Below are 14,307 nucleotides of genomic sequence, written 5' to 3' on the forward strand. Positions count from 1 at the left end.
CTAAAGAAGTTTACCCTCAATCATTATGTTTCTTTTAGTACCGAAAATTAGACTAAAAAGTGTATAACACCATTAATGTAAAAGTTGTATTATTCATGAACAATCTTTTATGACAATTTTCTTCCTTTTGATCTCTCTATCACATTAAACTGTTTATTTCACACTCTCTCTTTCTTTGCTACTTTAACAATATTTATCTGCAGTACAGATACAATTTCTTAAACATAAATTCGTAATATTTGCCTTAATAGGTCAATTTCTATCAGACAAAGACTAAATTTGGCAACCAGTCAGGCATTACCGTGTTCTTACAAAGAGTTGGGAAGCCTGAGGAATATCTCAAAGATTATTCCAAATTACATGTGTAGGCAGGCAGAAATAAATAAAATTATATTTACTAAAGCCAAAAAGAGTTATCTTCAATTCCCTTAATTAAAAAGAATGAAGTATTAACAACCATGTATTTGGAAAAAGAATAAAGAAAATTTACAGTTATCTTCAGGGGAGGGGGAACCCAAAAAATGTTGCGTATCCTCAATAAAAAGTGAAGTGGAAATTTGGCTATGCAGATGTCCAACTAACATCTAGAGAAGATTTCTCAGCAGGAGATGGGGATCCAGACTTTGGAGGCTTCTTTGAAAACAAAGATGACTTGCTATCAAAGAAACTTGAGAATGATTGCCGACCAGGTTTTTCATCATCATTTAACTGATCTTTTGAGAGAGACTTCCTCAATAGTTTATCTTTGCCGGCAAAGATAAGTCTAAGCCTCTTCAACGGGCTCTTTGGTTCATCAGTAACCATAGTTGATTCGTCTGTCTGCTTAATCATCTTTAGTGCTTCTTCAGGATTTAATAACATTCTCTCCACTGTTTCATATGCCTACGCAGCAACGTAACCATTAAGTTCCCTATTGAATGTATTAGCAAGTAGTTGCTGATAAAATCAACTACCAACAGTTTTGTTATCAATTATATGTCCCGTGGAATAATTTTTTTCTTCCCCATGAGCTTACAGATAGGGTTATCAACGAGCTTGCATGCTAAAAAAAGGTAAACTATATAGTTTTGGAAGGTAGTATTCATAAGAGTTACAAGTCTCATGGAATGTGATAGTCTTAAAATGTTCCTTCTTCTTCAATACTTAATACATTTATTTATTTAGTGGACGACTGTTAAAACACGAGGATAAAGTAAGAATTTTCTCCAGTGGATTACATTGACACATAGACCATGGATTTCTTTCAGGTATTAATCAATATAGAGATCTGAAGCTTCACATGGATTCCGAGAGATGCTATATTAAGCCACTTATTCTAAACTCACCTGGACAAGATCATCAACTTTCTCGTGCAATTTGTTGCTTTGACAAGCGGCAATTATGTACTCCTTGCAGTCATAGAATAACTTCGAGAAGTCACTATTACTAGACAGCATAGGTTCAGCAATTGCAAATCCTAAACCAAGCTATATAATCAAAACCAAAGGTTATGATTAGAAGGGTATAGAAATTGTATATAAGCATCAACAGATATCAATCAAATTAAGACAACTTGTTAAGAGAAGAAAGAACACTGTGAATTTCTATCAAGAAACTTTATAAATTACAGGATTATTAGGAAATTCATCAACCGAGCAACATTTTGGGACATAATACTTTGTGATTTAAAATTTATGAAATAAGTAAAAGCTCAGAACAGTTATATTTCTTTACAACAACTGGTGACATAGACCAAATTTTTAGTCCCCATAAAACTTTATAGCCAATGCTACTGAAGTCTGTATGGCATGGAGTTCTAAGTTTGACACGATGCCTACTAAAGTGTTTGTCTTACATTTTCTTTTTTATTAGGAAAAAAAGACAACAATGTTTATTGTTGTATTTAATTGTGCGTACATTGAGTCCAGTGAAGGCTATCACTTTTCGTTGAATGACAAACACTAGTACTATTGGTCCTACTATGTAACAGGAAGAACATCCCCCTCTTTATAACAACGGAAGCCTTACCCACCCTCCTTACACAACAAAATATTAAAAGTAATACCACATTTCATCTTTAAATTTATATGGGCATATGATAAGTATATTTGTATAGTTTCCCTCTTTTCCGTTCCCCTTTCTTGTCAAAACCAAAAGTTTTTATCTAGGACCCTCATAACTAGATACCAAGATGGAGAATTGATACTCTGATTAGCTAAGTTAAAGCAAAAAATTGAAGAATCCAAGTGGTTGGAGCTAAGTAAAAACACAAAAATGAAGTATTTTTTATGCTAACAAATGCTTTAGTAGTATTAATTTTTGTTTCTTAAAATGATTAAAATTCATGCAGATTATGGATAATGGAGGGCATTTTTATCAAATAAAATGATCGTTGAGAGTAAATCAGAAAGAATTTAAAACAGCATAATATGCTTCTTATGAAAATTGTCAAATAGCATTTAGTGCATGCATAATTTATCCAAAATATCTTCCCAGATTTTGCAAATATTTATAAGATTACATAAAAAAGATTAAAGTCACTCTTCCACAAGGTAAACTTCTAAGATATCTCACAAATGGGCAATAAATTCCTGTTTTCTATAGAGTACTACAAGACAGTTTTACATCTGCGGCAACTTACGATTATTCATCAATCAGAGGAAGACGGTGAAAATTGCACCTATGTGGTAGCACAGTAGAGAGTACCTCAGAAATCACTTTAAGAAGTAGACTCTACCATATACAAACATAAGGTTATTGTCTACTGATTGTGGACTAACAGGAATGTCTGGATTGCAAAACTGCAAGCGTGCATGTGTTACAGGATAAACCTATGCTGACTAAAGTTCCTTCAAATACAACATAGGTGATGTTGCAGCCTCGAATATTAGAGCTCTAGGTGGTTTTGTGAATGGACATGCGGAGATAAACAATTGACATGCCAATCTCATTATTATATGATCACATAAAATGCTTTGAGAACAATACAATCTCTCCTGACCGGCATCAGGTTTTGTGAAGGGACATGAGGACATGCCCAAGGCATGCCAATCTAATGACCCTAAAAGCTTGCAAAAAAATGCCTAGATATCTATACATTCTATCACTATATAGTCTACAATCCGCTTTAGATTCAGTAACCAGATTCCAAGAAATCAGAAAACAAAAAAAAAAATGTACCCAACATACGAGTAATAATATTAATACTTGAGAGATCCATTATGTAATGATAAAAGAAACTATCAATACACAGCAAAACTAACCAATGTGAAAAAAGATGAAATATAGAACTTACCAAAGAAACAAACAGCTGTACAAAAAGATCAGAAGGATGGATGTCCTCAAAAGCATGGAGGATGCCCTCCCTATACATGAATGAAACATGGGATTCAAGATATGGCTTTAGGGTTGAAATATATAAATTTTTAATACAAAAAAATCATCATCAACTTACACTGCCAAATCCTCATCAAACAGAGGTGCCTGCTTAACAGCTGGTACTGGTTTTGATGTTTCCCACAATTCACGCCACAAATTACCTATCAATGACATGTAATGAAGTTCAGAGAAGTCTAACAGTATGAATCAGAAGAAAATAAGTGCTCAACAGTTCCCATGTTTCTTTGCAGATGTTCTGGATTATAACTTGCAATACAAGGAAGAGATTTGAGATTGAAACTGTAAAATAATTCTAGAGGGCTTGAAAGATCCCTCTCACTCTCATTCTATATATAAGAAAGTTGTGATACAAAGTACATGATAAATAGAAAATTCTAGACACAATATAATTATGATAAATAGGATAATCCTAGACAAACTATAATGATTATAAATAAGGTAAATATTCTAACAAAGAGAATACTCAAGATTCACTTGTCTGCATAATGCTTTACGATAGATATGATACAATATCCAGTTTATTTTATATACATCTTACTGAAATGCTATAGAGATTTAGGTGCAGGGTATCAACACTTTCAATTCCGTTGTTTGCCCAAGGCAGTAAGGAATATGAAACCTGATTATCTATGCGGATATCAATTCAATTGACGGGCAATGAAATCATTAATTCAACATTCAAAGTTATTCAAACTATACAGTTAGACATTCTAGAACCAAAACCGACCAGTTAGCCACAGAAGTTTTTACATCAACCTGCAATGAAAAATTTTCATCATGTATAGTGAGATTTTATATGCATGTCTTCTTTGCAACTCCTCAAATCATATGGTAAAAGTTTACTCACAGTTAGTGATAAGATACAGTGCATAAAATATTTTGTTCAAGCCAAGTAAACCCAGAATTTTATCAGATGCTGATGCTCCACTGACACAGAAATAGACCACCAAATAGTTGCAGCAGAATTTAAGTATCAATCCATGATGGAAAAGACTAAAAGTTTACCTTCTTTTTGCATTCGCCGACTTAGCTGACCTTTGGCAGACAACGATTCACCACTATCAAAAACATCACTATCCTCTACACTTGCCTCATTGTCCGTCCAATCAGGAGGAGAGTGCCATCTTACAAAATCCTCTAATATACATCCAGGATTTGCAGCCTAAAATATTATAACAAACAGAACTAACTCAAACACAATATTGGGTACATTCAATATAGTAAGAAACATTCAGAATACCAGTAAGAAAAATTCCCTTCAAGGGCTCCCTTACCTTGAAAGCTTGCATATCTGAGAGCAATTGAGAGCACCCAGCTCCAACACTGAACATAAAAGGTAACTTAGTAATCAAATGAGAAATAGTTATATGATCATCAATGTATTATAAAATAGCATTCTGTGAATGCTAAGTTGATCAACCAGTCACCATCAATGCAAATTCTATAAATTATTAAGGTCATAGGTTCAGACTCTAGCCTGACAGACACTTGTCCTGGACACAGTCTAGATGTGAGTCAATAGCTCATATTCATAGGTTTAGATTGTGTGAAAAATTCACAAAGGTATACAGGAACACATCTAACAAGCAATAAAGAGCCCAAGAAGCAACAAGAAATTGCTTATTTAATAAAACAGTTCATGATACAAAACAGTGAATTGGGATCAATACACTATACACATATACAAGGAAAACAGACAACGCATTTAGATTTGAGATTATGGGTGGTAAAAAATTGAATAGCAGATAGCCTACAGACCTCCCAGTCCGCAGCACAAACTCCTCTGTTTCCCTGATTAGATCTTCAGTAAGCAAAGGCCCGTCCTATACAAAAAATAGTCCAAAGATCACAATTATAAGGGTGTGGTTAAGTAGTAATTATTTAGAAAAAATAAATATTTATTAAACCTGGGTGACCGGAGAATACACAGGCTCGCCAGTTTCCAACAATGTCATATCTCCAGCAGGATGATTTGCACCAAGTCGTAGAACAAGCTCCCCACTGTTTAATCTAGCATATAGAACAGGGCTTGCAGGAGCTCCAGCATTATAATTAGATGATTCTTTTGCGTCTGAGCTAGCTTGCATCACCATAGAATCTAGAGATTCAGTGGCAACAACACGGAACCTTTTCCGAGAAATGCAGCAATTAATTAATTGAAAATGTTGATATAGAAGACATGAATTCAAATCAGGAATCTCGTTCTTGGGGACTCCTGGTAAGTGTTGCTCCTCAGACCAAAGTTTTCTTACCTGTTTCAGTGAAATAAATAAATAAGCTTATAATATTCTTCTTCAACAGGTAATTACGGAAAATTAGAATTACTAGTGCAAATTAAGTTCAACTAACATATCCTAAACAAGATGTTTGCATATGATTTATATTTTCTTTTAATGACATGCTGATCTGAAGAGAAAAAAAAAAGGCAAACAGCTTTATAGTATGCATCAGATTGAGTTGATTTGGTTTGAAAGCTTCCGAAGTTACCAATAACAGCATATGAATAATCTGACTGCCTTTTCCACAAATTTTATACCTTTGCAAAGGGAAGGGAAGGATAAATAGAAACTTTATTAGACCAGTACAAAGAAAACATAAAAACAAGCGAAAAAATTCACTACCCAGCTCCTCAAACTAAATGAAGTTCCCAAACTTATAAAATAACAATTAAAAATCAAAACAAGTAGGAAACAAAATATGACATTTCTTAATAAGGCATTAAGTGATCCTGCATAATTATTTGCTGTCAAAATTGTGTGATCTAGATGAAGATATTAATCTAGTAATGATGCTTCACTCTGTTAAAAAGATCATAATCCCATAAACTGTTACTTCAGATAACAGTTCATACACAACGGAAAATATAAGACCAATAGTGCAAATAAAGTCTAGAACTCTTGGTAAGTAATAGGTGTATGATATCAGAACTAGAAATTCTTTTGAAGATAAACATACTTCAGCAACAACACAGCACCAGAAAAGAGCCATTTTACGGACAGTCCTGTAGTTTCCAAGGATTTCAGCTAGCTTAACAACAAGACTTTCAGGAGGAGCACCATGAATATCTCTTGGCAACGATGTCATGGCAGTTTCCTCTGTATTAGAGTCGATCTTTCTTGTAAGGAAATCTCCCTCTGCGAATATCTTGCAAATATTACAATGAAAGTGAAAGATCATTGCAGATAGTGGGATAAAGAAAACGAGGAGCATAAAAAGGCTCTTCAAGGTAATTACATCATCAGCAAGCCACCTACAATTCAAATACCTGGATCAAACAAAGAACTGATTAACTGCACAACTTTCTCATTGCTAGTAAACTCTGAAGTCTGACCATCCTCCTTTTCACGTAGCACTAACGCCTTAACAGCAGAGAGACTCAACCCTGCCCTCTCTTTAGCAGGTGAAGAACCTCCTGATGAAGCTATAAATTCTTTCATTGACTTCACTTTACTTCCAGCCCTAGTCAAGAGGTAAAATAAAAATTTAAGAGGTTAGATATATTATTGAGCATAATCTTTTTGAAAGACAGAACAAGCTTTTTATGTTGTTGAATTATTCAATAACACCATTCAATAAATATGTGCCAAATAGAGAAGGAGAATTTTACAACCAGAGAGATAAAAGTAAACAACATTGAATAGAACCTTGAAGCAGTTCACAGAAAGCTGCGGGAAAATGGGGAAACATAAGGCAAAATATTTTGAAAAAACAATTACAACTTACTCAACAGCTACAGCCAATTGCTTAAGTACAGATGACGGAGGAAGGGGATCTTTAGTTGCAGCAGTTAGGCTTTCAACTGAAGGAAATAATTCTGATGCCTGAATCAAAGATTTTATTCATACATCACTAAAGCTACTATATGTATAATGAATTGGCAAATCAAAGAGATACTCATTTGTATGATTGAAAATACAAAATAATAATAAAATCCCAATTGTAACTTCAATTAATTTACTGGAAAGAGGGACACCATGAGATTCTCAGACATTACCAATTCATTACAAGAATACCGTGCATTCCTAACTTACACATGAACTTTTTTGTTCAAGTTGACAACAAGGTCAAACACAGACTATTCTGTAAACAAAATGCTCATGGTCAACATACATTATCAGATATACTCCTGATTTATCTTCGTGGATTAGAGACTTCAATCATCCGCACACAATTGGAAATTGGAAGATGAATCCTCCAGTAAAAATGTTTCATATTTTCTTACCTTAGCATCTTGTTCATTCTTCACATTCAGGGTGTACAAATTATCATCATAAAATGGAACTGCCATGTTCGCATCCCCAACTTTATCAGTATCTTCAACTTCTTTTCTCCCTCTCCCGATGTTCTTTATCCTATCTTGCCAATCCTGCTTTATTCCTATATGTGGAGGCCTCCACTTTTTATGCTTTAATTCACTGCGAACCTGCACCATCCCATCACAAAGGCCAATGTGCAAGTAATTAACCACTCACTACATGATAAATGTTCCTAATAATTACCTATCCATAAACTCAGACAAATAGGTAAACATATTCCAATCATCTTTTAAGTCAAAACAAATTTCATATCACAACTTTCCACTCATCAAGGCTCCCGGAAATATTCTGACAATAAATTGTAGACAAATAAAGACGTCACCCTCACGATTATTGTGGACTATAATTAATTTTGAGGAAGGACATCGAGTTGAGTAAACGAAATAAATACAAAGCAGATTTCATTAATGAGTAGATTTATCAGATAATGAATTTCGATACATCCCACGTCATCATCCTAATCTAAATTTCCCTTCCCTCACGAACCTAAAATTAAAACCTAACGAAACAAACCATTATAGTTTCGTCTGGTAATCAAATGTAGCTCACCACAGTGCAGGAAAAAGACAAAAAACAATCTAACCTCGGTAGGATTCAAAATGTTTCCGCTTTGAAACACTATTTACCCAAATTCTATGATCAACACCAAGTTCAGACTAACAAATACTAATTAACATCAATAATAATTACTCTGATACACGGTCATTACCTCCTTGGACTCGTTTTCGATGTTGTTGTTGGGAGAATCCGCCTCCTGCGACGAGTGCCTATCGTGATCTTCTTCACGGTCAACAAATTGAGTCAATGCTAATTCCGAAAACGATAATTATAGTTTTAATTGTTAATTGTTTAAATCTCCCTAAAAAAACGAAGGGAAAAGAGAAGGAAAGAAAAAATAGGCAAATCCGCTTAAAGCTAAATATAAAGCTAAATAAATAAAAAGAAACCGAAATATAGGTCGCGAGAGAGTTTTCCTTTTTTACTTTTTCGGGGTTGTTTCGATGTGGCACGCTGAGAACCTCACTCACCTCGATCGGATTTGAAATCCATAAGCACGCGCTCCGCTTTCGCCGCCGCAGAATGAAAGGCGATCCTCGCTTTGGACACGAAAGTGTGCTCCTCCATCTCCTGCGCGCGTCAAGGCGCACGTTTATCCACACACGTTCTACCAAATTGAACCGTTTCGAGTTAGTCCTGAGTCATTGCTTTCAGTATTTGTAGTCAGCGATGCGTAGTAGTTGATGCAAAAAGAACACCAACATGATGTTCATATGATTCTTCCCATGGACTAAGAAAGTACTCACAATAGTGGAAGATCACAAATTCAGTGGTCTTCTCTGCACTAAAATATTCCCAGACCAAAACTGGAAGAGACAACATGAATAAGATGGCATGTTAATTTGACAACAACATATTTTTTATCTTTTAATTTGTTTGCTATTAATATTGAACATTTTTCACAAACTTTTATTGAAATTTTAAAATCTTAAGGGAACGAAGGAGATTAATCAAATTTATAATACTAGTAGAAATTTAAGATTATTTTAACTTTATAAATTATATTATGACTGTATTATATCCCTAATCTTTCATATAGTATATCTCAAAATTCTTTTAATATTTCATTTTTTAAAACATTTTAAAAAGAATTTAAGTTTGTGACGTAGTTATTTTAGTCCATTCCTTAACTATGATTGTCCAGGGCAAAAATGTGAGAGTAGTTGAAAAGAGGTATTTTGGCAATTATTACATGTTCCCTTTAATTGAGAATTAATTTACAATTATTTATTTTTATGTTGAAACCAATTGATGAAATTGAAAAGAGGGGAGATTAAATGAATTTAATAAAATAAAATTATGTTAACTAATTTCTTTAATTAACAAGAAAACTGATCTTTTATACTTAAATCTAGAATTTATATATAAGAATGAGAGGAATAAATCTAAATCATATAATCATATGAGTTATTACAGTTAAATGCCAATTTGCTTCACATTAAAAAAAAAAAAAAAAAAAAAAAAAAAAAAAAACCCATAACTATATGACTTAAATACATTGTTAATTCTTTTTGAAGTTAAGACAAAATTGGTTTCTGAATCTCGAAACTGAAAAAACAAGAAATCTTTAGCCTTGACGCGCGAAATAGTATTTTTTTTATATAACGTTCATCTATCTAAACATGCTAGAAAATATTTCATATAATTAAGTGTTTGAAAATCTAAAATACGATATTGTAATTAACTTTCAAGTGAATAACATCTATTGTTTAACTTGTTGATAAATATTTGTATGAGAAAAATTCAATCAAATACAGTTTATACACAAAAAATAGTTAAAACTTCTATTAATGTAAATTTAATTTCATCCGTTTAAAATATATTTTCCAAAAGATGACTTGCGCTTTGATAAGTGACGTTGAACCGAGACAGACACAGAATGATCTACACAAAAGAGTAGATGACATAGCCAAACTTAGGTAATCGTGATGCACACTAATTTGAACACCATTATGATTTATTACAACCTTCACACGTTTGACATCATAATTTGGTGCAACCAATAAGGAGGTACTGGTTTTGTTGGTTGTTACCAGACAGATTATATTCTACATTTTTCTTTGTTTATGGTTTACAACTCTACGATGCATCACATTCTCAATTTTCAAGCAATCAGCAAAACTAGATAGGAGAAACTAAATTGAATACACTGAATCGCGTCTACTAGTCATTTTAAAATACGAGATTTATTCATTCGTAAATTCAATAATTATAGACTGTTCATCCTAACTAATTTTTAGAAGAAATTTATTGTTTTATTATGATTTAAAAAAAAACATTTGTTGGAAAAATAACTAAATTCTAAGTTACTAGAAGGAATTTTTAACAATTAAAAGTCCTGTTTTTTTTTGGGGGGGTGGGGGGAGCAAGCTTTTCACAAACTACTAGAATACAAAAACAAAAAAGTAACTTCCCATAAGAAGAAGAAACTCATCAAATCAAAATTTCATAAGTGCACCCCCACATACATAGCATCAAACATGTTACAGTAGCAGTGTAAAACATCGGTACAAAATTACTTTCAAACAATCTTTCGCAACATAGATCAATATAAATGTAGGTTTACACATAAAACACCTTTGCCTGTTGAACACGACAATTCGTCCAGTCAAAGCCTCTGAAGGAGCAATCAGCACAACTCAAGAAGCCCGTCATACCGAATATCAAATTTTCAGATCAAAAGCTTCTCGATAGCATCCTGCACACCACAAAATACTCAGTATCTATTCACTAAAACTGACAACCATTTGCAAAAAGTCTCGTTTATTACAAGGCCAGGTGATTTTTGGTTAGTTTATTACTTAGTGATAATATATAATACTTAAATATGTATTTTATAATGACCAATTTTAAAACCACACAATTACAATCAAACCAATGAATTGTTACTGAACACATTAATGGAATGACTGATCCAAATTTTAACATCACTATCGAATAATACAGTTAGCAAGTATATGAACAATATTGAAGTTAAGTCATGTGAATACCTTTAGTTGCTGAATTTGGGATTTCAGTTGACTTCCTTCATTAGTTGTTACAGAACATGCAATCACTGGCCGTGTGACACCACATGCTCGCCCAAGTGCTTGTTTTGATGGGACAAATACATACGGAACATTCTACAAAACTCAAATAGTAAAGGTTACTTTTCTCCTATGTAGATAAAATTCAAGAAAAATAATGGAATTAAAATTACATATACTAGGATAATCTAAGGCCATAGAAAATAAATTCAACAACATCTACAGCTATATCAGTCTAACAGAAGAAAAGTCTTCCAATCTAATAAGAGCACAATATGATAAAGTGTGCTCATTGAGGAATAAGGACCAACAGTAAAGCACAGAACCAGTAAATTAGTAGAAATCTAAGATAATAAATAACAAGTAAAAATATTAGATTGTCAAATATAAAAGTTTCATACTTTAGAAACTGGAAATTACTCTATTACAACACAACTGATCATATTTATTGAGTTTTTCCAGATCCATTTCAAACCTCTCAGACAGGAACCGTTAAGATTTTGAAATTTGAATCTTTGGAACCTACACTATTAGCTTAATTATGCTTTGAAAAAATTTCATATGAAAATACACAAAGAAAAAAATAGACTCAAGGACTTCAAAGTTAATCCTGGATTGGTAAAAAATCATTACACAATTCCGATGTCACAAGAAAGATTGCAGTAAATGATTTGTCAAACAAAATAATATAAAGGATACAGAAAAATGACAAATAAGCATTTTAACTTTTGAATTTTAAGCCAGTTGACATGTTTAACACACTTTTAATTTTACACCAATTATCTAAGGACCAAAATATTAGCAATTCGGCAAGGTAACGCTCAGTCAGACCCTAGGAAACACATTTATTCCATAATATATTTGAGATTCAGTCTATTAATAAATGTATTTGCATACTTATACCTGCATTTTAAGCTTTTTTTTTGTTATCGTTTTAGTTTTATTTGTTCATCCTGATTCTGCTTTTGTTTGCAATAAACTGCATTAAATTTAGATTGCATGAGAAACATTTGTAGGGATGTGGACTACCTTGTCCTCAGCAAGCAGAGGAAGATGGAGAAGAATTTCAAGAGGCTCGGTGTCTGCAGCCATGACAACGAACTCAGAAATACCTCTATTCAGGGTTTTGGTGGCTGAAACAAATGAAAGTTAAAACCAATCAGACCACGCCAATTTTTTTCTAATTTCAGAAAGAATGAAAAAGACAAAAGAAAAGAGAGAAAAACCTTCATTAGCACCCTTCTTGAGTTGCTTGTAGTTGGCGGCTTGTTGAACAAGATCAAGTATTGTTATTGTGAGTTGAGCATCTGCAAGAGGGTAAGCTTTTGGGTTCACGACCTCTCCTGTCTGCAAAACATACAATAATTAAACAGAGAAAATACAAACAAACAAGAAAACCCTAAACATGAACGTTCAGAAAACAGAGTGAGAGATTGTGCGAGCGAGTCAGAACCAACCATTTTTGGATGTTCTGTGATTGCAGGGATGAAGAGGCTAGCTAGGGTTTTGAGGGGAGACTGAAGAAAACAACTTTGGATCAATAGGGTTTAAGTAATGGGGGCACTCACACAGACATATAATCTTCACCGTTTAATTCATCCTACGGTCTACATCCACTCTCTTTCATTTTCAATCTATTCTCTGTAATAAATATTAATATTTTAAAATATTAATAATTTAATAATAATAAAAATAAATAAGTAATTTAAATGGAAGTATCTTATGAAATGGCTTAGGGACCTGTTAATAAAGATTTTTTTTTTAAATATAATCATGTTTTATGTACCATTTAGATTTTTAACTATATTTTAAACTTATTTGACTGATTAAAATGAAAATTATTTAAAATGAATTATAAAAATATATATTTTATAACTGTTTTTTTTTAAATATATTATATTTTAAGTGTAACAATATATTTTATTAATAATTTTTTGTTATTACAATAAAAAATTAATATGTTTTCACTAATTTTTTATCAATATGTTTTCACCAATATTTTACACTTTATGTTACGCAAGATATTTTTTTGTAATTTAAATGTCAAACAAAAAATGAGTACAAAGAAAACATACGATTTGATTCAACAATAACTTAATGGGTATATCTAACAAAGAGTTATGTTTTGCTTGAATTTTAAGCCTTTTTATGAAAAATTCTGTATTCTAACAAAAGTTATAAATTTCTACCAATTATATATTATAATTTAATTATAATATCTATATATTTAATGCTGAATTATGTGTTTACTTAAATAGGTGATGTTTGAGCTTTGACAAATCATTTAAAGTGGAGATTATGATGTTATTGCCCTGTTGGTTGATTTTCTAATTCATCAAAAGATTTTAAAGTGTTGAATTTAATATATAGATAATGATATTTAGACAATATTTTTTTGACAACATTTGAACATTGATTGTGTGTGATTGGTAAAGAATTATTTCATAATCAATGATAATAATCACAAATATTATTGTGGAGTAATTTTTGACCAATCACAGATTGACACGTAATCAATATTCAAATGTTATCAAAAAATGTTGTCTAAATATCATTATCTTAATATATATATATATATATATATATATATATATATAAATTTATTAATTTACATAAAGTTTTTTTCTAATCGTTACATTTTTAATAATGTATATCAAATTTTAATAGACAAAAAAGTAAATATTTTATATTTTTAAGTATTTTAACAATTTTAATGTTTAATTTAAAATAAAAAAATAAAAGATAATTATTTATCTTTAACTTTTTTATTTAAAAAAATCAATAATTATTAATAAATGTGATATCAAGATGATAAATAACTAATTTTTATTTTTATTTTTTAAATTAAATATTAAAATTATTAAAATATCTTTGAATTTAAAGATGTTCTTTTAATTGAGAGTTTTTTATCTATTAAAAATTGGTACATTTTATCATATATTATATTGTTTTATTTTGAAGCATTTACACATATAACTCAATTTCTTTTAAGTCAAAATCCACTAAACGGTGTATGTTTTTTCCAATAT

At 31.7% G+C, this 14,307-nt stretch overlaps 2 protein-coding genes across 6 annotated transcripts; both read right to left on the reverse strand.

The window, feature by feature from the left end:
- Positions 1–398: 398 nt before the first annotated feature.
- Positions 399–9,090, reverse strand: LOC106765189 (rab3 GTPase-activating protein catalytic subunit). Of its 5 annotated transcripts, XM_022781832.1 has the most exons (15): positions 8,999–9,083; positions 8,723–8,859; positions 8,404–8,474; positions 7,601–7,801; positions 7,102–7,199; positions 6,644–6,837; positions 6,334–6,512; positions 5,286–5,630; positions 5,137–5,201; positions 4,653–4,701; positions 4,384–4,540; positions 3,434–3,518; positions 3,275–3,344; positions 1,326–1,466; positions 399–882 (listed from the first exon to the last, which is right to left on the reverse strand). In XM_022781832.1, exons 2-15 carry the CDS (start codon positions 8,817–8,819, stop codon positions 562–564), a joined length of 2,073 nt encoding a protein of 690 aa, XP_022637553.1. In that variant the 5' UTR covers positions 8,820–8,859; positions 8,999–9,083; the 3' UTR covers positions 399–561. The 5 variants fall into 5 exon arrangements, with proteins under 5 accessions (XP_022637553.1, XP_014505206.1, XP_014505205.1 ...); XM_014649720.2 differs by having other exon boundaries at positions 8,404–8,471; positions 8,723–9,090; XM_014649719.2 differs by having other exon boundaries at positions 8,723–9,090.
- A 1,552-nt stretch (positions 9,091–10,642) lies between these two features.
- LOC106764051 (NHP2-like protein 1) lies at positions 10,643–12,870 on the reverse strand. Its single transcript, XM_014648259.2, has 5 exons — positions 12,736–12,870; positions 12,505–12,625; positions 12,308–12,411; positions 11,243–11,374; positions 10,643–10,950 (listed from the first exon to the last, which is right to left on the reverse strand). The coding sequence occupies exons 1-5, from the start codon at positions 12,736–12,738 to the stop codon at positions 10,924–10,926; spliced, it is 387 nt and encodes a 128-aa protein (XP_014503745.1). The 5' UTR covers positions 12,739–12,870; the 3' UTR covers positions 10,643–10,923.
- Between the last annotated feature and the right edge of the window lie 1,437 nt (positions 12,871–14,307).

This window comes from Vigna radiata, chromosome 6, assembly GCF_000741045.1.
Source record: "Vigna radiata var. radiata cultivar VC1973A chromosome 6, Vradiata_ver6, whole genome shotgun sequence".
In the NCBI taxonomy this organism is placed as follows: Eukaryota; Viridiplantae; Streptophyta; class Magnoliopsida; order Fabales; family Fabaceae; genus Vigna; species Vigna radiata.